At 39.9% G+C, this 24,511-nt stretch overlaps 1 protein-coding gene across 5 annotated transcripts in view; it reads right to left on the bottom strand.

The window, feature by feature from the left end:
* Coro1c (coronin 1C) overlaps positions 1-24,511 on the bottom strand; it is a 79,865-nt gene that overhangs the window by 15,602 nt on the left and 39,752 nt on the right. For all 5 annotated transcript variants that reach the window (XM_027923382.2, XM_027923381.2, XM_071617333.1 and 2 more), the window contains exon 3: positions 9,009-9,131. In XM_027923382.2, the coding sequence (XP_027779183.1) occupies positions 9,009-9,131 (123 nt within the window). The remainder of the gene's footprint in view (positions 1-9,008; positions 9,132-24,511) is intronic.

Genomic DNA, 24,511 nt, shown 5'->3' with positions numbered 1-24,511 from the left:
CAAATTAAATTTGGCTACTCAAATTTTTGAATAAAATTTTGAACAGAACCAATAGAAAACAATGGCTATTGATCCAATCAAAGCATAAAGTCAACAGAGAAACAATTAGTAATTCAACAGGAAATGCATTTTTAAAGTCCAATTTGACCTCGGTTTTGAAAGAGTGGTAATACCACCCACCACCTGCAGATGGCAGCCTAATCATGGACTGCTAGGAGTCTTTCAAAGACTGCAAAACCTCCTCTGCCCAGCTCTGACCATGAACTAAGTACTGCGTTTTCTAACTCCCTAATGAGGGCTGAAGTGATAGGAGACTTTGGTTATTAGCATTTCCATCCTTAAGTATGAGGGCAGAAACAGAGATCCTAACAGGGCTTTCTTTATCTTTTCCTTTCTCTAGTTTCTCCTTTATCCACCTCTTGCTTGAACTGAGGAAATTTTGATGAAGCAAAACACATGAATTTTTAAATAAAGAAGCAGTGTTCTTTTATTAACTCACTTTCAGTCAATTTAATGGTTCCTCCTGGATTTCTGCATTTAATACAGGCAATAACCCACTGTACTACCTTGACTACATGCTCATGCAACACAGCTACTGAGGAGCCACTACAATGCAGGTCTGGTCCCAGGTGACTGAATATGGGCCCTACTTTAAGGGGAGTTAAATGATCTAGCAGAAAACAGAAGGGTTTCATTGGACTGAAAAGTAAAAACAGCAAATGCAAATGGTGTGACATAAAAGCTAGAGGACAGGTTCTGGAGCTGGGTGAGCCCTCGTTTAGGCATCGACCAGGACTGGGCGAACAACACAATTGTAACATCAGTCCCTGCACCTGCTAGGGCTGCTGTGGGGATTAAAGGGCCAATAAAGCCTTTGGAACAGAGCCCAGTGCCCCAATAATGCTTCCCAAATGGAGGAGAGCATAGAGCACTAGCTAAGATGGGCTCAAGCCAAACTGACAGTGAGAATCCATTCTGCCACATTCCAGGGTTGTGACCTTGGCGACACTCACCTAACCTTTCTTGCTTTGTTTCCTCATCTACAGAAAATGGGATAATAATGAACTTGGCCCTCAGTGGGGTGGTTGAAGGACTAAGTTGGTAACGTGTATTTAACACATGGAGAATAATGCCCAGCCTAAGGCAGACACCCAGGAAGCCCTAGCTATTGTCATTCCTGTATTAGTCACCAGGAGACCATACAGTGCAACCAAATCGTACAGTACAACCAAATTGTGCCAACTTTTGCATAAGCTGAGTGCTGAATGAAAAGCAAGTGTCACCAGTTAATTTCTTGCTAACCAAGCCTGGTCTAACCAGGGAGGTTCTCTGAGGAGAAGACCCCTAAGAATGGAAAGGAGTTAAATAAAAGGAAATGAAAACAGAAAATCAAGTACCCAATTTCAAAATAAAACAGCACAGATGCATAAAACAATTTTCTAAAAAGTGTGTGCAGCATCTGAACAATGTCTCAAAGAGGCTGGCTGAGGGACAGCAGAGAAGAGGCACTGGGGTCAAAAGGTAATGCCACAGGCACAGGAACTGACAGCAGGAGGAGGAAGTGACTCTGGGAAACAAAATGGAAAGACAACAGAACCCTGGGGTTTGCTGGTAAATGCTGCTCTCCACCGGAGGCTGCGGGAAGGAGCTCTGAGTCTGTCCACACTGGGCACTCACATCCCCTGGCTGAGGCCACAAGCCCTACTCACAGGCCAGCTGTAACGTGGCTCTCTAATCTTTTTAGGGTGGCCTGCTCCTTCCTGGTAAGGGGGCCTACCAATTTGGACTGAAGGTCTGGCCTCCTGCAGCTCAGAGACAACAAAGATCAGAAATGACACTGGGTATAAGTTCAGTCTTTTCATAGGACACTGGCCTGGGTGTCAGAAGACCCCAGCTTCTATCAGACTGAGACACTGATTGGCCATGTTAGCATTAAAAGGGATTTCACTTCTGGGAGCCTCAATCTCCTTATTTGATACTGGGGACTGCACCAGCTATGCTTATGGAAGAGTTACTGGAGGGTCAAATGAGCTAAACATTTAGTGTAACACTAGCCTAATGGAAAATACCACTAATAAGAAGGAGCACAGGCTTTGAAGCTAGAAAGATCAGGTTCTGGATATGTCCCTTCTAGAGCTGCATGACCTTTGATAGAACTGCCATGTTCTGGGCCTGTGTTTCCTAAGTTATAAAACATCTCATATTCCTGCCTTAACTGTCCAATACAATGATTCAATACCATTATGCACATAAAACCTGAACACCACCTAGCAAAAGAAGAGCCTACTTTATGTTCATGATCAGTCTTCATGTGGTTGTTGTGTCCACTATGACCCCATATATATTTTTAGGTTTGAACATCAAGATTTCTTGGAATGAGTATTGTCTTCCAATTAATTCAACACTGTACTCAACTAATGCTAATTTACATTCAAGATATCATACATGTGAAGGCTCTAGTTAAGCATAAGACAATTAGCACAGTAGGGAAAGATCTGATTTCTGTCACCCACAGGCTTTTTTCTGCTCCCTGGCTATAGAATGGGACTCTAAAACCAATCAGCTTTCTCAACACCATGCTGTGAGTAAGGAAGAAAACAGATGCCCAGAGTGGGCATCTCAGCCTAGGGGGAGTGACAATGACTACCCCTCCCACTTCAAAAATAAATAATGCTGTGTGTTTCTGGAATTTTCTATTTGGACAACACATTACTATGACAATATTTTATTTTGTTTTGGAAAAAAAAATATATATATATATACATAATCAATCTCAAGGGTTTCCAGATGAAAAAGTGAATCAATCATTGAAAACCCATCCAGACTCTGGGGGAAAAACACTGCAGGCACATGTTAGGAACGACTGTGTCACTGGCATCATTTTCACACGTGAAACTCTGCACATGGCAAAAGGACAGCTCAGAACAGATCCAGCAAGAAAGAAGAGGAACATTAAGAAACTTGGGCTTTTCTCAAGTAGTAAAGTACAATTAGTTTAATGGTTTTATTTTTCAAACATAGCTCAAATTTAAAGCACACACAAAACATTTCCAGACACTACTTTCCTATTTTAATTACCCATCAGGGACTTGCTACTGGGCTAAGCACTATAGTCACTGCCATAAGGAGGGCCATTCCATCAAAGGGCCCTATTTTTTTTTTTAAAGTTAAGGAAATCAATTCCAAAGGGAAAATAAAGAAGACATAACCTTAAGAGACAGGAAGAGGCACACAGACTTGGTAGCAGCAGCAGAGCAGCACAACCCCTGACAGAAAACACTTGCCCAGCAGCCCTATGGGGCCATGTGGAGGGCATGGGACACTTCCAGATGGACTCACAGCATGGACGTCAACACCGGATTTGGGGAAACCAACAATGTGCTGGGTTCTAATCTTCCAAGGCTGTAACTTCTACAGGTAAATGGCCCAGATGCAATCTGCACAAAATGGAACTATTAGAAAGCCCTGACCAATTGATGGCATACCATTTATGTGGGTGATATACAACAGAAGCAAAAACAAGACAGGGAGTTTATTTTTGTCGATTCTGTAAGAGAATAAGAAAAACTTGGAAGAAAGGGAAAAGTGTCCATTTAAATTTAATAATTTGAGACCCTTCAGGACATGGAGAGACAGTTCAAACTCATGGCTTGTAAAGATCTTTCCATCTCCCAGATTCTGAAAGAAACAATCATGCAACCCTGTTGTCTGAATCTGTCACTTTATGCATTTATGTTTGATTATTACCCTGGAGATACGGGTAATCAACAATATTGACTAAACAAAACTTAGCTGCTCTTTGTATTGTTAAAAGTACTGTCATTTTCTTGGAGCTAAAATTTCTCCCATTAAAATACTTAGAGGCCAAAATCTCAAAAGCTCCATGCGAAGACGTTGTCAAAGAAAAAGAACCCATAATCCAAAAATTTGAATAACTTAGGAGCAAAGTGTGGCTTCTGGCCAGGCACAGCGGCACACGCCTATAATCCCAGCTACTCAGGAGGCTAATACAAGGAGGGTCACAAATTTGAGGTCAGCCTCAACATCTTGGCAAGAGTCTGTCTTTAAAAAAAAAAAAAAAAAAAACAACATAAAAACTAAACTGTGTCAATATAATTAATTTGCTTTGAGGGAAAAAATTGCTTTGAGGCTACTTAAAGAAGCCATCTTTAAAAGATACCAAATATGTGTTAAAGGCGATCTTGCTGCCATGAATCCACTATAGGTACACATTAAAACTCATTATTAAAAAAAAATCATTAAAAAAATCATTATTCATTTATAGCTTCCTTTTGATCTTATTATTACTATATCTCCATTTTATACATAAGGCATCTGGGGCTGAGTGTTTAAGGAACCTGCCTGAGCCCAGAACTCCTAGTGTGTGGCTCTTCTTGGTACCCTTCATCAACTGGAATAAGACTGTGTTACACTATCTACCATCTGTAGCTTGTGAACTACTATCAACAGCCTACACTTAAGAAACTCCTGAGAGTTTTTCTATTAAAAAAAAAAAAAAGGTATCATAGGAAACCATTTGATCTATCGTACAGTGTTCTTTTACCTGTAGGAGAGCAAAGTGGAAAATTAGGTATTAAGAAACAGGTAGAGGGCTGGGGATGTGGCTCAAGCGGTAGCGCGCTCGCCTGGCATGCGTGTGGCCCGGGTTTGATCCTCAGTACCACATACAAACAAAGATGTTGTGTCCGCCGAGAACTAAAAAATAAATATTAAAAAATTCTCTCTCTCTCTTTAAAAAAAAAAAAGAAACAGGTAGAACAGGAGATCAAACATTTCTTTAAAATTTCATTTCAGTTGATCAGTTTTAAAGGCTTCAATTACCCCAATAACAACATATGATTTGGGAGTCATTAGTCATTAAAGAGTGCTGTAAATATCAGTTCCATATTAAAGGGTTTAAAATTTTTTGGAAGATTTATCCCAAAGCATTTTTTAATGTACAGAATGTTCACTCCAGCAACACTGATAAAGGGGCAACATGAGAGGATTCTGGGAAGACGCTGGTCTCAATGGCAGTAGGATTTTCCAAGTCTCTCCATGAAAACACAGAACAGATACCAAAATTTGGTGCAGACCCAAAACACAAGTGTGTGGAGGCAAATCACCAACAGCCATGTGACCTGCCTGCTATCAGCCTTGGGTGTGCAGAGGGACCACCAGTGGGGCACTGGAAACTGGGAGGGGTCTTGCCCTTTCCAACAGCAGTGACCACAGGAGCCCTCAATAAAAAAGTCTGAAGGATACTCTAGACCCAGGATTCCTGAAACTGACCAGATGTCCTTCCAGGACAAGCACCACGTACACTAAGGAGAAGCCCAGGGAAAGGATCAAATTAGAGCAAGCAGCATTCACAGGAGCAAAAGAAATGAGAAAGGCCAAAGAAAAACAAGCCAGAAAAACCTTAGAAAAGCAAGCTGCCATGTTTGTGAACACTATCTGAAGATATGCTGTGAAGTTAGGACAACTATCTCAGCCAAGTCGGAAAAGGCTGGGAAAGTTCACACAAAGATAAATTCTTAAAATCATACAAAAATAAGAAGGAAAAATAAAACTGAACCACAAAATGACTTTTAAAGAATTAAGGACAGAATAACATCCCTGCAGATAATAAAAGCATGCTAAACAAACACGTTCAATAATAAGAGATAACTATGATACTATTTCAAAATGAGATAAAACACATGAAGAAAACAATTTAAGACATGAAAAATTAATCAGAACTTAAAACTCAACAAATCAAGAAAAAATTAGAAATTAAAGTAAAATCACTTTTAGAAATGAAGATTAGCCAAGAAAGAACATAAGAACAAACACACCCAACAAATAATGAACCTTAAAGAAATAAAAAGTAGCCCTCTCCCCTGGCTGTCCAAGATGCTGAAAGGAAAGAAGGCCAAGGGGAAGAAGGTGGCCCCGCCTGGGGTTGGGGGGCCGGGGGTGGGGAAGAAGCAGGCCAAGAAGGTGGCAAATCCCCTGCTTGAGCAAAGGTCTATGAATTCTGCACTGGATAAGACATTAGCCCAAAAGGGACCTTGGCATTTTGAAAACTGTCCCTACTATATCTGGCTGCAGTGGCAAAGGACTATTCTCCCATCAACAACTGAAAGTGCCTCTTGTGACTCACCAGTTCACCCAGGTCTTAGTCTGCCTAAAAGTTACCCAGTGCTTAAGGTGGCCCTCAGCTGTGGATGAGAAACAAAGTAAGAGAAGAAACAGAGACCTGGCCCGGGCTAGGACTATGTAAGTAGTGTGGCTTTTTGAGCTCGTTACCTGACATTTGTTGAGAAGAAAGCTGCCTGCAAAAAGGACCACCTGTCCTTGAGGGATTCATAGTGTCACTCTCCTTTGTGGAGAGCAAGGCTCAGCTAGTAGTGCCTACACACAATATGGGTCCCATTGAACTGGTTATCTTCCTGCCCACCCTGTGTCATAAGAAGGGTGTCTCCCAACTACACCATCAAGAGGAAGGCCTCACTGGTACTTGCAATCTGCAGTAAGGCCTGGGCCATTGTTGCCTTCATGCAAGTCAATTTGGAAGAAAAAGGAGCCCTGGCTAAGCCTGTGGAAATTATTAGGACCAATTACATGGAAGACTTGAGGTCCATCATCACTGGGGCAGGGGCGGGGCGGGGGATGTTCCTGATCCAAACTTTGCTAGGAAAGGCAAAGGCTACAGAACTTGCCACCAACCTGGGTTAAATGAACACAACATAAAAATAACATTCTCCAGAAAATAAATAAAAGATAAAAACAAAAAATTAACTAAATAAGTAACCCCCACAAAAGTCTAAAAGAAATGAAGAAAAAAAATTTAGAGAAAAATTGACAAATCCATGAGTCCAAATGAAGAATATTAAAAAAAAAAAAAAAAAAAAAAAAAAACCACAACACTAATTGGTCACCTTCTGAGAATGACAGAACAAATTGTTATCTTGAAAACTAGGTAAATTAAAGGAGATAATCAAGCATTTCTCTTATCAGTTAAAAACTAAAAATAAAATGAAAAAATTGAATATCACTATTTTGTGACCCCCCTGATGGATTCCTGCATTAAACACCAACAGCCTTACAAATCAAAAAGAATGAAAACTACACATCATGTGCTTCCTGATGGAAGAACCTGACACTAACCCAAGAGACTGAATGTGCATCTGACCACACTTCAGGATCCAGCTGTCAAACTGCAGGAAATTCAGACAGAAGAATATGGTGGGAGATACCATGTAATCTGCAAAATCCAGACAGCTGAACAGCATGGGTCAAAGGTCAGAGTTCTTCCCTACAATATGTGGTAAGGAAAAGGGTGGAGGAGGAACCTATAGATTAAGATAAAGACTTAAGACTACATATCAAGTTTTTTAAACTGGCAAGACTAATTTACAGTGCTTTGGCATCAGTTCTAAATGATGTTCTTTTCCCTTAGCAAAAAACGGCTGAAGCCATTAAAATGATGAGCTTAAGCAAGGCATATCAAACAGAAAAATTCTTTTTAACAGCAGCATATTTCTTTAATATGCTTTAGCTGCCAAAATTATATCACAGGAGGAATCATCCTCAGCCAAAAGCCCACAAGGAAAAGTAGGCAGATGTTTAAAAAACAGTTCAGGAATTGATTTGTTTATGCAAAATAATTTTAATTAATGAAGCATTCCAAACAATGTTTCAGTCTACAAATAATAGAGGAAAACATAGTAGTGTGGCTCTTTGAGCTCGTCACCTGACACTTGTTAATACCCCTTACAAATTAGCAAGGATTGAGCTTCATTTATGTCAAGGGCAGCTGTGCTCCCTCTCATACTTATGTCTAAACTTTTCAACATATTTTGGGTATTGAAAACTGATCCAAGCCTATCATCATATTTAATCAAGAACAGGAAGGTTTTCGTTAAACAGTACCCTTGAGACAGGCATAGAGGTACACGCCTACAGTCCCAGCTATTGGGGGGGCTCAGGCAAAAGGACTGCTTGACCCCAGAAGTTCTGGGCCAGCCTGGACAAAACAGTAAGAACCTGCCTCAACAAAACAAAATCCCCAAGTCTGGCTTGATATATAACCTAGTTTGGGAATCTAAATGAAGGAATGTAAATACCTTTTAAGGTTTTTGTTTGTTTGTTTGTTTGTTTTACCTATTTCTGTATCTTCATGAAAAAGACTTATTTAAAGCGGGTCCACCGCACAGAAAACACCTTCCTTCTGACATCAGCTTGGAAAAAGCACTTACTAAAATTCTTACTATCTCTCAATAACTGTTACATATCCCATTTTATCTGCATAACCTTGGCATCTTACTGCACTGTAACCCACAAGTTTGTGCAAGCAAGTTTTTTTTTTTTTGCGGGGGGCGGGCGGTGTCTATATATAGTCAAAAGGCATTCACAGAATCTTTTTTTTTTTAGAGAGAGAGAGAATTTTTTAATATTTATTTTTCAGTTTTCGGCAGACACAACATCTTCGTTTGTATGTGGTGCTGAGGATCGAACCCAGGCCGAACGCATGCCAGGCGAGCGCTATACTGCTTGAGCCACATCCCCAGCCCATCATTCACAGAATCTTCAAAAAATCATTTTACTGGGGCTGAGGTTGTGGCTCAGTGGCAGAGCACTTGCCTAGCATTCAATCCTCAGTACCACATACAAATAAATAAAAAATAAAGGTACATCAACAACTAAAAAATATTTTTGTAAAAGTCATTTTACTGTTCACAAAATTTTCCTGTAGTCAGATGTCAACTGTCAATAATCTTGTATACGTATACATTCAAACACACACACACACACACACACACACCAAAAAATAAATAAATAAATAGAATACAATCTGTTGATGTAAGGGCCTGTAAAAGGCTTATCTGTAGTTAAGTTTTAATGTAGCTAAATCCTGGTATAATCCAATGGATTGTCAAAACTGCTATGATTTTCTGTCTACACACACACACACACACACACACACTTGAATGTGATGGTCAAACACCACACTGGGAGCTTACCATAACCGTGCAGTCCTCTGAACCACTGGCAATGACCTGATCGTTGTGCGGGCACCAGTCTATATCCAGCACTGGTCCTGTGTGACCACACACAGTAGGGTAGGATTTGTCAATTCGACCAGTCTGAAAGAAGAGAGAAACAAACCTTTTATATAACATCAATACCACAGAGCTTTTATGTTTTCTCAGGCCTATTTCTTCTTTATTATTTCTACCCAAAACTCTCAGCTGTCTAATTGTGAGGACATTCACATGCATCAATGCCAACTAGTGAGATGGATTAGCTTTCACTTGTAGTAACAGCTACTACCAAGTTCATTCATCAAATTACAAGAATTAAAATTTCTAAAAACAAAAAGATTTTATATTTTGTATCTAAGAAAGGATTTTATTTGCACTCATAAACATAGCACAGAGAATTTATAAGTCTTTTTTGCCAAAATATAATTCTAGAACAGCCAAACTGTAAATTATAGATGTTTCTACTGGAGGGGGCAAAAAAACCCCTTGGTATTACTTAAAATGTGAAATATAACTCTTAATATAAAAGGATAATATCTTTGAATATACAAATTAACAATTCTAGAATTGATTGGCATCATTAAAGTAAAACGTTTTTTAGAACCTTTAGCTGATTTTGTGTATGTGTGTGTGTATGTGTGTGTGTGTGTGTATTCTGTTTGGTAGAACTAGGGACTGAACCTAGGACTTTGCACATGTTAAGAAAGCACTTTTCAACTAAGCTAGATTCCCAGCCCTTTTATTTTATTTTGAGGCAGGATCTTGCTAAGTTACCCAGACTGGACTTGAATTTATAATCCTCCTGCCTCAACCTCCCAGATAACAGGTATTCTAGATGTGTGCCACCACACCCAGCTTAAAGGGCATATATTTTAACGTCTCCATCTCTGTCTCCAATAGAAATACCATCCAGACAGTCTAACTAGATCTCACCCATTCTCCAGTTCCATGTCTCGTTAAGAATATTTAATGTTGGTTGTAGTCACCACTATTTTCTCATTTTACACATTTGAATCTAACAAGCCAACCAGTCTTATTAGACCAATTTGGTGTCTACCAAGCCAACTGCTGTTATGACAGGTGTAGAAAAGCTCTATCTGTTTTTCAACGGGTTAGCACCATGCCATGCTGGGGCTGGATGGGCTCTAAGAGCAGGTGCACAGAAGGAATGGCTGCACTGTGTAACTGAACCCATTTGCTGTTGCTGCTCTCTTGTTATAGCAAACTGTCAACAATGGGGCAGGCTTCTTGACGAATTTTCAAGCTCAGTAAACTCTATGACTTCTCCAACTTAACTCAACTGTGGAAATTTCCAGAGAAGCAATGTGCTAAAGTGCCAAACCACATGCTCTGGAGTGAGACAGACATGGTTTCAAATCCACGCTCTACAGCTTAAATAGTGGCTGACCTTAAGCAAGTAAAAAAATCTCTCTTGGTTCCAGTTCATCAACTGTAAAACAGATACTTAACTCCCAGGATTATGGTGGGGATTAAATGAGAGAACATGTTTAGGTAAATGATAGCTCAGTGTTACAATTATCAGTGTAAAATATGTAAAAAATTTAATTATAGTACCTGGACTATAATAAAAACTCAATAAAAAACTGTCACTGATTATTAGTTCTTCTAGCACAGTATTTATATTACTTCATCATAAGAATTAATGAATGTGTATTATTTATGAACTTTTATGGGCCAGATACTGTGCTGAGTTCTGGAGGTACAGAGCTGAACAGGGAAGCCCTGTCCTAGCTGAGCATGGAGTCCAACTGGAAAGAGACATTTAAATCGCCAGTTACAGTGCAGCACAAGACCTGGTCCATGCAGACAGACCTAGGGAAAAAGAAACACAGGATATTCAACTAGGCTTGTGGGAGGGAGTGGTGTCACAGTCTTTGGAAGGTTTTCAGCTGAGAAGGGCAATTTCTAAGCTGAGACTTAAAGATGGCCCTCTGCACAGACCTAAGGCCTAGGTTTCTTCACGTCTTCCTCCTTTCCCTTGCAAACCTCACTGAACTCAGGGGCTTGGGATGTAGCTCAGGGACAGAGCACCTGTCTAGCATACTCAGTCCCCAACCAGCATCAACACCACCATCAGAAAAAGAGGAAATATCAATGAAAATCATATTATATAAAATCCAAGTGTTGGGGGCTGGGATTGTGGCTCAGTGGTAGAGTGCTCGCCTAGCTAGTGTGAGGCCTGGGGTTTTATCCTCAGCACCACATAAAATTAAAATAAAGATATTGTGTTCAACTACAACTAAAAAATAAATATTTTTTAAAAACCCCAAGTGTTATAAAAAGGGTCATTTGTAGGCAGCAAAGCAGAAAGAGCCGAGAACCAGCCTGCCCAGGCTAGGATCACATCTCCACTATTTCTAGCTGTGAGTTTTTGTCCAACTTACTCCAACTCTCAAGCTCAGTTTCTCAGCTGTAATACCAGTATGTTAATAATTCATTCTTTAAGAGTTGATGGGAAAACTGAATAAGACAACCAAGGTAAAGCATTTGCTACTATTCCAGCACTTGAAGTGTTCAACAGATGCCATTCAAAATTTAACAAATACTGGAATTCACTCTACCACACTTCAGATCATGTCTTTCCTTAAAGCAATAGCAAATAAGCACCTAAGCTGGGTGGCTTTATCAGTTTCTCTTACTGCATACCCATAAAAACCGTACGAGATGGTTAGTTCACTTGCATCCTTAGCAATATTCCACGCTCAAGCTGGTGGTGGTGTGCGTAGTGTTCATTTTAGTGTATATAATGATTATCTTAAGTACAGGAATCATCATTCATTGAATGTGTGATATTTCATAATTTTAAACATTCTAGACAAGAAGGGCTGAGTGATGTCTGAATGACTGTGGACAAACTTCTGAAAGGTATGACAAAAACAAAGAAATAGAGAAGTATGTCGGAAATGCTAAGAAGTTCCCAAGTTCAAGAAAGTAAACCAGGAAAAAGGACTGGGACACTAAAACAACAGTGAGGGGGTGAAAAACTGGTCAATATGGTAAACACAAGTAGAGAACTATGTAAAACAGCAGTTATAATGACAAAGTACAGAAGAGTAAGTAAAGTAGAAAGGCATGTGTTCCCAGTCAACAGGTTTCAGGGCCCTTCTCTAAAGAAAAGCAGGAAAACTGACTAGTTGACATGACTGGAAGTCATACAATCATGTTAAAATTAAGGGAAAACACTAAAAGGAAAAAGAACATGTAACTTCCAAAATGTATGCAGGAGGAGGGGCAGGGGAGATGTCAGGAATAAAAGAACCTTTTTGATCCTACAAAGATGAAATAAAAGGAAAAAAGGAGAAACAAGCATGAACACTAGAAAGCACACAATAAGATGATGGAAACAAAACCAACTCTAAATCATGATGTGGTAAATGCAAATAGGCTAAACTCACTAGCTAAACCACAAGGACTATTGAGATCAGATCAAATCCAGCTACAGGACACAGACACACTCAGCACTGGGGATGTGGTGGCACTTTGCCTAGCATGCTTAGCTGGGTTCCACCTCCAGCACACATTTTAAAAAATAATGACACTTGCTAGGCTTGATGGTGCATGCCTGTCATCCCAGCAGCTTGGGAGACTGAGGCAGGAGGATCGCAAGTTCAAAGCCAGCCTCAGCAATGAGGCGCTGAGCAACTCAGGGAGACCCTGTCTCTAAAAATAAAATACCAAAAAGGGCTGGGGATATGGCTCCATGACTAAGTGCCCCTGAGCTTTATTCCCAGTACCAAAAAATAATAATAATGACACCAACAAGTAACTAAAGGGGAGGGAACACATAAAAAATCCACCCAGAGGCTAAATTAATAATAACAACACACATACAAACACACTAATATAATATGACCTTGTAGCCAATATTTGAAAATACACATTTTTTTTTTCAAAGCAAACATAAAACATTATCTTTTTTTAAGTGATCAATTATGAGACCACAAAGCAAATTTCAAAAAGTACCAAGGAGTCAGTATCATGGAAAGTATGTTTGGAGTACAATGTAAAACAATTATAAATTAATAGGAAGGTATTAACAAAAAAATCTTCAATAGCTGGGCTCTGTGGCACACACCTGTCATCCCAGCAGCTCGGGAGGCTGAGGCAGGAGGATTCTGAGTTCAAAGCCAGCCTCAGCAACAGCAAGGCTCTTAGCAACTCAGTGAGACCCTGTCTCTAAATAAAATACAAAACAGGGCTAGGGATGTGGCTCAGTGGTTGAGTGCCCCTGAGTTCAATCCCTATTACCCACTCCTCAAAAATAAAGCCTCCAATACAAACAAGTCTCCAATACACTAGAAAAAAAATATAAATTCACTAGTTCAGTTTAAAAAAAATAGTAATGGATAACAAAAAAAAGGTTAAAACTGAATGATATGATATATCAAAATACATGGAATTCAGCTAACACAGATCCCCATAAAAGTTTTATAGTCCTAAATGCATATTTTAGAAAAGATCTCATATACATGGTAGAAGTATGAATAAGGAATAACATTTGATAAGAAATCTGAAAACTCTATGAAACAGGCTGAGGAAGGAGAATTGCAAATTCAAAGCCAGCCTCAGCAACTTACCAAGACTGTCCTTAAATAAAAGATTAAAAAATGTGAATCAGTGGTTAAGCACCCCTAGGTTAAAATCCAATGCCAAAAATAAATAAAACCTCCATGAGACAATCAGGAAAATGTAACTCACTTAAGATTAAAAACCTTGAATATCGTAAAAGAATGAGAGATGTAACTCCACCCATCACCTACCCTCATTAATCAATCACCAAATACCAGAACCAAAATAGGCCCAGGTGGTTTTATAAGAGAGATCATCTCAAACTTTTCCAGGGAACAGAAAAAGGAATTCCACTGAACTCATTACATAAGGTCTGTGTCACAAAGGCTAAAGAAAAAAGCAGAAAACCAAATTCAGTAATGTGAGTTTTTCTCAAAAAAATAAGCAAATTAGCAATAAGCAATGTGAAAAGACTAGTTACAAACCAGGATAAGATATACGCAGTACATATACCCAGCAAGTGAACAGTCAATCTTAACAAAGAATGGCCAGATATGAGCCAAAAACTCACAGGGAAGAAACCCCAAAACAGATATAAGAAAAGAGATCTGATCTTTCTTGTAATTAGGGAGCTGCAAATTAAAATAATGAGGTAGTATTTTTACATGTATAAAATCTGGCAAAAATGTAAAAGTCTAAATGTGAGTGCTAGCAAAAATGTCAGGAAAGAGAGACTCACATACCCACTCACAGGACAGTGTGCAGTTAACAATGTATTTGGCAAATGATGTGGCAACAGGCATAAGTGACAAGCAGCCCAGCAACACCACTGCTAGGTGGCCTGGGTGAGAGAAATGTCCCCATGATTTCCACAAAAGTATTGTTGCAGGACTGTTGGAAACAGTGGCAAAAGAAGAAGCAATTTCACTGACTCTCAGTATGGGAATAAATACTTAAAGTTTCACACACAGAAATAAATGTCACATGTAATAATACAAAAATATGGACATATTTGAGGAAATTACCACCTCTGGAGAAGAAGGAAGGCCTCCCCCCAAAAGTCAGAAGAAACAAACATGGTGAAAAATTAACATCTGTTTAATTAATCTTTGGGGAAAGTACTTGAGTATCCTATTATTTTATTTAATATATTCCCTATTTTGAAAAAAATTAAAAATGTAATAAAGTGAGAATCATATCAATATATTGTTACTGATTTTACATTAAAGTATTTTTTCCCTTCGAAAGAAAAGGTTTTCCTACCTGAATTGCTTCATCTCAGAGTCTCACATTCTTAAGCTCTCCCCAGCAAACCACATGTGGCAGCCTTAATGGAAAAGTATAGTACTGAATTTGAACATTTTTGTAGTGGGGGTAGGGGGCTTACTGGGATGTAACCCACGGGAGCTCTACCACTGACCTACACCCCCAGCCTCTTTTATTTTTTGAGCCAGGGTGTTACAAAAGCTGAGGGTCTCACTAAATTGCTGAGGATAGCCTCAAACATGTGATCCTCCTGCCTCAGCCTCCTGAGTTGTTGGGATGACAGGGGTACACCACCACACACAGCCTGAATATGAACTTGTAACAACAACAAATGATTTCCCCCCCAAAAATCTGGGCTAAGCAGAACTTTTGGTAATACAGAAAGCAATTCTGAGGGGAATCTGGAACTACTAATACTAGTTGTGCTTAATTATATAATACTATAAAGTTTCCTAAATGAATACTTCCCCCACAAATCAAATTAAACAATCTTTTTTTAAAAATATTTTTTAGTTATAGATGAATGCAATATCTTTATTTTGTTTATTCATTTTTATGTAGTGCTGAGGATCGAACCCAGTGCCCCACATGTGCGAGGCAGGCGCTCTGCCACTGAGCCACAGCCCCAGCCCAAATTAAACAATCTTAACTAAAAGTTAATAGGTATTCACCAGTAATCTTCAATCAAATGGAATATTTGAGAATAAAAAGCATTTCTGTCATTCCCGTCTCATGAAAGTACTAGGAGTACATTTTCTAGGAGTAATAGGAGGATCTGAAAGTCCATTTTTATATCAAAAACAAACAATAACATTTTGAGAGTATTTACATTATATGCAGGAACTATCTGGAGATCTTTATATCCATTTATGAATTAGGAATTATCCTCATTCTCTAAATAAAGAAACTGAGGCACAGAGAAGGTCAAGAAGCAGAGCTCTGAAACACCACTGCCATCCACACCAGACTGGATAGGAGAAAACATTTCCAGGAGCTGGGGTTACAGCTCAGTGGTAGAGCACACGCCTAGCATGTGCGAGGCTCTGGGTTCGATCCTCAGCACCACATAACAATAAATAAATTAAAAGCATTGTGTCCAACTACAACTAAAAAAATATTAAAAAAATATGCCATGGTTACGAAAAGGGCACAGAAGTAATGTCTATTGGCAGATGGCCACTAGACATTAGAAACACAGAGTTAATTTTAAAAAATGATATTCTGCAAACAGCTGCTTCCTCTGGTTGGGATGTCATCATAAATCCTTAAAACAAATAAAACAGAGAAAGTAGCATCATATTGCAGTACATGAGGAAGGAAATTCACTAAATATCTGATACTGATAAAAGAACAAAAGCAAAAAGAAAGTATGAAGGAAAATTACACTTTAAATGTACATTGGTCATTTGACATACTGGCTGTTTACAAAACATTAACCCTCTTGCTTTTCAAGGGCTTAGACCTTCAAATTATCTTCTATTCATAAAAAAATAAAATAAAAACAAAAACACAATACATTTCTTCAAATGAGCATATATTATTAAAACTTCAGAACTGGGCATTTATAAACTACTAAGAACTCCCAAGTACATGAAGACTAAAGGAGATAATTCTAATAATGAACTTACACGGTAAAGATGAGGAAACATCATTCTGAAAGACATTTTAGACCAGGATTTAATGAGAAAGCAATTCCTTCAAGCCTTTGACACACACTCATTTATCACCAGTGAATAAAACAAGGAATCCATGTTTAATTTGCTAGACTATGAAGGGCCATTCAGAAAGACATCTACCACATGTTGTGGTGAAAGCACAGTTTACCTGCAAATTTAAATTACTGAGGCTGGAAGGAAAATTACAAAAGGTTAATGCCAGGTTTTGGATTTTTTTTTTTTAAACTAAAAAGGTGACTTATTTTTAAAATCTCTCATCAATTTTCCAAAGGTATTATCCAGAATAATTTCCTTTTACTAACCAATCACGTACTATCTTATCTCATTAAGGATAAATCACTTCAGTTACATCATCTAGAACATTATCACTTTTGTAGCACAGAAATTGGTTTAGCTAAATGTAATAGTCATTTAGTCTCCCAACTTTAAATACTTTTTTTGATTGATTACTTATTAGTCCCAATCATTTGCCACAGGATGGCTTTTATTGTGCCTCTCTGGATAAAGTTCCAAGTGGTTAGGATTACCTGGCACTCAACACATAAAGTGGCAAAAATGATCAACGTCAAGTTCCCAAAGGCTCTGGCTCAGAGCCTAGTTCGTGATCTTGCGGGACTCTGGTGAAACAGGTCAGGACACTGGCTTACAGTCATTAGTACCTGAAAGGTCCAGTGGCCTGCCCAAAGGCCAGCAACATGAGCCCAAGGGAAAATTCAGCCTCTGAAGGATGTGTACAGTTGGCACAAGGGAGGGGGTCACAGCACAATTTCCTTGTGGCTGGCCTCAGCTGAGGGTGATGGCTTTGAACAGGTTATAGCCAGCAACTCTCATCATGGCAGAAAATGTCCTAGGCACCAGCACTGTCACTTGCTTGGGTTTTTGGGAAAAGTCCTTAAAAATTTCAAAGCAGCCCAAAAGACTCCTAGAAACTAATACTTCAATAAAACCCAAGAAATTATTCAACATTTCCCTCCAATGGATATTTGAGGATGGGGGATGAAAACAAAAACACATATACAAACATCAGTAAATGCTCTAAAAGGAATATTTGCAGTTTAAATAACTGCAAAAACAAGTCTCACAAAAAAAATTGAATGTAACTTTTTTTTTTTGGGGGGGTACCAGGGATTAAACCCAGGGGCAATTAACCATTCAGCCACATCCCCAGCCTCCCCCCTTTTTAAAAAATATTTTATTAGTGACAGGGTCTTACTCAATTGCTTAGAGCCTTGATAAGTTGCTGAGGCTTTGAACTGTAGTTGCTGGGATTACAGGTATGTGCCACTGTGCCTAGCTTCAATGTAACTTTTTTTTAATAGCTTTATTTATTTATTAATGCAGTGCTGAAGATCAAACCCAGTGCCTCACACATGCAAGGGCGAGCACTCTACCACTGAGCCATAACCCCAGCCTTCATTGTAACTCTTATCAGATGACATTTCTAGTCATAAGGATATCGTCCGTCAGTTTTAATGGAAAACCATCAAGTTTCTTTCCACTTAGGTCTACTAGTGAATCTCATTTATGTGTCTCACACCTCAGGCCAAAAAGGAATCCATGTTTTAGAAGTGCACTCACTCTACATACTACTGTGGGCGTACTACTGTGCAATCAATTTCAAATGTAAATGAACACACAGAAAAATTCTTACTATTGTTTCAATAAAGGAGTTCCATTCTAGGAGGGTTTTTAAGAGTTAATGGTGTTGTATCACAGATATAAATTTTTACCTTCCCAAGCCCTCAAAATTCAACTTTGGGATGCTTCCCGTATGTCCTATGTATTATACAAAAGATCATGCAGAACGACTATTTCTCAATGTTAAAAGTGATTCTTTACCAGGTGTGTGGCGCATGCCTGTAATCCCACTGACTTTGGAGGCTGAGGCAGAAGGATCACAGTAAAAGTAATAAAATAAAATAGGGCTGGGATGTAGCTCAGTGGTAGAGCACTCCTGGGATCAATTCCCAGACTGATACAAAAATAATAAATAAAATAAACCCACTGGTTCCTTCAAGAATGAAGACATGCAACCTTTTGTTAAAGTCATACATCACTTTACCTAGGAGGCTTACTCTTTCTTATAACTATGTTTGCACAAAGTTAATGAACTTCCTGGCTATAAAAAGTGACACACATTTGAATCATTCAAATCATGCAATATCCTTAACATGCTCAAGATATTCCACACACAATTTCTTCCTCATTTACATTCTGCATCTCATGGTACAAACCCCACTCTGTCAAGGTATGGCCTCTTCTTGCTCTCTACCCTGTCTCATGACCCGGTCTCTATGCCTATTAACCTATTACACTACCGAACACCTGAGGGCCAAAGAGCCTCCACCCCATCCTGGGGTGAAAGGCATCTTCCATTACTTGAGGAACAAAGGGAAGGTGAAATTTTCCAAAAAGCTCACTCTGCTTTATAGCTGTCGAAGTTTTCATTTTAGGAAATAATGAGTTCAAAATTACTTGATAGGTCCAAATTTCAATAGCAACTCATTTCTAGCTTTGGGCCAATATACTGAGATTCTTGAATCCTCAGCTACAAGAATGGGAAGTCAAACTCTGAGCTTGGAAGCAGAGGACGTTTTCAGCCCAAACATAAGGGCTCCATTCACACTGTGCAAAGTTCAAAGGAGTCAGAAAAGGATATCTATTGAAGTGGGTTTTCCTCCCCCCCCCACCAACTTCCTTTTTCTTATAACAGAATTATTTATGTGGATTCATGTTCTGCTGGAATCTCTTAAGCCTCTGCTGCTCCACAGGAAGGAGCTCTGGTGATTGTGGTCATGGGACAAGGGGAGAAGGGCAGGGATAATAAGACAGGGACTCGCACACAATCGCACACAATATACAATTTGTTAACAGTCTGCTGACTAAGAATGAAACATTCCAAGGACGTTTTACTTTAAGGAAATCAGAAACTCCAAAATTTAGGGTAAGAGGATGTGCTCTGGAATAAAACACGCAGCTAGAGTTACCCTGGCAGGTAAGGTAAGCCAGCAACCAAAGATGCCAGGGAGAGGCAGTGTGGTCCTGGAGACATCAACTCCCTGTGAGTTGAAAAGAACAGTCTTGTGAGCAGAAGTGACAATGCCAGGCAAATAATTTTCACATTACAGGTTCTCTCTAAAAACTGGGTTTAATATTAAATAGGCCATATTTTAAGCCTATTAAGAGCTTAAGGAAAGCTACTGTACAGCTATGAATATTTTATTACCAGAAAGCAAAAAAGTAGAAAATTCAACATTTCCTTATTCAACAATGACTAAATGTGCAACAGTAACCAGAGAATATGTACCTACTTCCTGACTCAACAACAACAAAAAATCATATCCCAGGTACTCTCCCCCCCACCCTCGCCCAATTATAAAGTGAAAACCTAATATTTCCTACTGGTCCCTGCAGACCGGTAAGTCCATGGGATGCTTCTGGGCTGACAAAACCCCAAAACCAGGAACCCAAGATGAGGCAGAACCTAGTCAAAATAAACTTCAACTTGAAATCAAAGGCTGAAGAGTAAAAGAACTATGGATAGAAGTGAAATACAGGAAATTAAAGCATTCAGTGGCAAATCAGAAAGGAGGGTAACTGGCTGCCTCAAGCTTTCTAGTGAGATGCAGCACTGGAGACTCTCCACTGAGACCTCCTGGGAGTGAAGAGCAGGCCCCAGGGCTAGTTCCTCCTCTCTGGTCTGAACTGCTTTACCCACGAGCCTCAGAATGAAAAGTCACTGAAATTCACTCCCTGAAGTGGGAATGAAAAATAACAACAAAAGGCCAGCAGTGGGCATGCACCTGTAATCCCAGTGACTCAGGGAGGCCGAGGCAGGAAGATTGCAAGTTCAAAACTAACCTCAGCAACAGAGTGAGATAAATAAAATAAAATAAAAAGGGCAGGTGATGTAGCTCAGAGGTAGAGCATCCTTGGATTCATTCCCTAGTACTGGAGAAGGGGAGGGGAGGGGACAAGAAGGGAGGGGATGAGAGGAGAGGGGAGAAAAACATTAAAAACTTTTCGGTGGTGGGTGGGGTGATACCCTGCGGTCAAAGGCCATGAGTTCCTACCTTGCAGAGCTTGCAAACAAACAAGAGGACTGGAGTAAGAACCAACTTAGTGGTCCAGATCACTCACGTCTGACTTAAAGCTTAGTCAGAAATGAACCCAGAGTCACTTTTCCTAAGACAAAGCAGACATGTGCCCCAGCTCAGGCTTCCCTTGACTCATCTCAGATCCTACACCCAACTAGCAGAGATATTCAATTTGGCAGAATCGGACAATTGGCTACATATGGTTATAAGGTGGCTTCTGGACCAATCATGACTTCAGAAATGTATTCTGCACTTAGAACCCTTTCTTGACCTGGATAGCCACTTCCCCAGGCTAGGGCTGCCTGCTTCCCACAGAGGGATTCTGCAGGGAGAACTAGCCTGCACGCTCGGCATAGACTGGCACTCTCCAGAATCCCAGGAAAGAGTTAAACATTCCTTGCACTTGACTCGGTGGCTTCTCTTCACCACACACCCAGATCCCACCATTCTCTGAGCCACTGTGCAGCCAATCAAAGCAAAGGAAGGAAATTATCCTGGCTGGTTGTCAGCCGCAGAGCTCTGATGACCATATATGGTAAAAACCACTGTCAGAGCTTGTCAGGCCTGCGCGCGGCTGCTGTGGACACATCAGTGAACTGCAGCAGCAGGAGCTGGCCAAGGGAAGGCACAAAGGACAGGCAGCCTGCTCATCTTGGGGGGTGGGGTTAGAATCCATCATCTGCCAGGGCATACTCTCAGTGAGTCACAGTCACTCACTGTCATCAAAAATAGCCTTAGGGCACACTGTGAGATTCCTTTTGCCAGTACTTTGTGCTCCATTGTTAACTGGGGTGAGCAGGGTGTCCCTCCCCTCTTCCTCCTCTCTGTGAGACTGGAAAACAGGCATTTGGAGAAAATGAAAAGGCCCTTCTGTGGCACTTCATGTGGTAACGAGGTCGTGCAGAGCTCCTGAGGCTGGCAGCTCAGGACATAATTTGGAAGTCATTGTTCTGCACCTGGTGCCCTCCCCTGCATCCTCTACCCCTCCCCATGCCAACCCCCAGCCTTTCATGGCCCATACACTTGACAGATTAAGGTGCTCTGGGAAGGAGGCAAAATCTCTTTGAGTAGGCGGTGACTGGACAGCTCACAACACATCAGGATAAGGCAGGAATAAAATCCTCTGCCCACAACACCAAAGCTACCAAGTGCCAAACAACCACATCTGTACAAAGGGCTACCACCATTCCTACCCTCACCCAAATCAGAGAACTGCTGTCTGTAGAAATGAAGACTGCCTGTCAGCATGCAGCAAGGCAGAGAAGCAGCCAATGCAAATCCAGCAAGTGCTGGCAGAGACTGTGGATCGCAAAGAAAAGCACCATCAGGAGACGCCATTCCTTTAGAACCAGCCCATGAAAGAAGGCGCACACCAGAACAGAGCCTGGCACTTAAAGGACGCCCTCGAAAATGGGGACCGCTGTGACTTCATCATCACTGCAGCGGTTTCCACAGAAGCAGGGTGGAGACCAAGAGCTTTTCAAATCTGAAGACGACTCTCTGAGCTCAGAAATCAAAGCCCCGAAAAGCTACTGTTTTCATTATTGAGCTTTCCATCAAGAAAGTATAGGTTTGAACAGTTTCTGTACCAAAAAATAAAAAACTTTCCATACTAAAGTCAACTAAAAACTCAGAGATCAAAGTTCTAAATTCATAAAAAGTCTGGGACAATCACTCCATCTGAGTTTCAAGTTCTGCAACTGCAGAACAGAAGAATGATAGCAACCAACCCTACCAAGTGCAAAAACTGAGACACTGTTTATTTATGAAGGAGACTCTCCAAGTACAATTTGATCTCTTTTTTGGGGGTGTGGGGGGGTAACCAGGGATAGAACTCAGAGGAACTAGAGACCAATGAGCCATATTCCCAGCCTTATTTTATATTTTATTTAGAGTTGCTTAGGGCCTCACTTTCGCTGAGGCTGGCTTTGAACCTGCAATCCTCCTGCCTCAGCCTCCGCTGGAATGACAGAGCTGCTGGGATGACAGGTGTGTGCCACCACGCCCTCCTTAATCTCATCTTTGAGTCTCATTTTTATGAATGATAGAAGTCGCTGCCTCTTCCTGAAGAGAATACAAAGGAGAAATGCCCTGTTGATCTAGTTATAACAATGATCCTAAATGCTTATTCTGGTTCTTCTCCACATAAGCAAGGAAAATAGCAATTTTATACAATTCACACTGAAACTGAAGGGGAATAAAGTCAAGATATGTGTACTTTTCCACCAAAAAACTATCCTTCAGCTCTCTTTGAGTCCCAGTGTTAGTATACCTAACACATAAACGATTTAATCCCATTCCATGAAACGTCCCATTTCTCCAATACCAGAAAAGTAAACCTAACTCTGAGATCCCAGAATCTGGAAGAAGACTGTGGCTACCACATCCTTCTCTGCCCTCCTCGGTACAGAACCTCTTATAACTTTTCAATTCAGTAAATTGGCGGGGCTCCACTTCTGCTCCATTTATAGTTCCCACACATAGGAGAAACCTAAACTCAAACAGGACTTTCTCTGCCCAGCCTCAGGTGGGCTTCATCCCTCTCATGGCCGAGTGGGAGCGCTTTATGCATACACAAAGCTCCCCAGTGGAGTGATCAAGGGCAATCATTACTGATTATAAAAGCAAAGACCCAGCAGAGGTCCAGGTCCCGGCACAGACAAGGCACTCAAAGATTTAAGGAAAGAGTATATACATGAATAAATGAACTGGTGTTTTTAAAAGTTTTAAATCTCAGTAAAGATTAAGCAGCAATTAGCTCTATATAACCTATATTATTGGTAACATTACCAATAATATTTTAAAAAATAAACTATGAATAAATTCATTGTCTAATATTTTGGGAAAAGTGCAGGTAATTATAAAGATAAAACTAAAAATCACCTGTAGTCTTAGCATCATTAAGATTCGAGATTTATTCCTAAACAACAATAACATAATATAGAATTAAACATAAAATATTGTGGCCTTACAACTCATTTTGTTTTTTTAAGTTCTATGAAGGTATCATGGATACAGGATAACAAAATCTTGCCACATAATATAACTTTTTCTTGCACACAATCTCTCAATTATTCACTTGACTTACTTAAGAGCATTTATATATTTATACTTGTATGTATGTGTATATATCTGTATATACACACAGGATTATGTTATATACTTATACAGATTTTTAAAAGAGGAGGAAAGATGATGTTTAAAACTCCCATAAGGCCTTTTAAGCCATTCTGAATTACTCATATATACTCTGTATGAACCAACATTATAAGTCAAAGACTATAGTCTGAGAACATATGAATTAGTTATCAATTGCTGAGTAACAAGTTACCCAAAAGATGGTACATTCACATAAGTTGGTGGTGTCCATGTGTGAGAGGTCCCATGGACCTCTCTCCAAGAGCTGGTTGAGTGTGCTCACAACATGGCAGCTCCAAAAGAGACCAAGTAGAAACCAACAGACTTTTATGATCTAAATTCTGAAGTCATCCTGTGGTTACACAGTTCATTTCTGTTTAATGTTAGAGGAACCACAGAATCACATGAATACCAGGAGATGAGAGTCCCTGGAGGCCATCTTGGAGGCTACCTATCTCAATACAGTAAGGCACCATATAACCATATAGTAAGGAACCTATACAAAGGCTACCATATAAATAACCCATCCAGGGCTGGGGATGTGGCTCAAGTGGTAGCGCGCTCGCCTGGCATGTGCAGGGGACTGGGTTCGATCCTCAGCACCACATAAAAATACAATAAAGATGTTGTGTCCACCGAAAACTAAAAAATAAATATTAAAAAAAATAAATAACCCATCCAATTTGTATCCTCCATCCAAGTGAGCAAGAGATCAAGAGCATACAATTTCTAACCACTAGCCCCCATCTGTTAGGTGAATAAGAAAATAATTATA

The sequence above is a fragment of the Marmota flaviventris genome, chromosome 1 (genome assembly GCF_047511675.1).
Source record: "Marmota flaviventris isolate mMarFla1 chromosome 1, mMarFla1.hap1, whole genome shotgun sequence".
Classification (NCBI taxonomy): domain Eukaryota; kingdom Metazoa; phylum Chordata; class Mammalia; order Rodentia; family Sciuridae; genus Marmota; species Marmota flaviventris.
The sequence above is the reverse complement of the archived record's forward strand: the minus strand, read 5'-3'. Positions and strand labels throughout refer to the sequence as shown.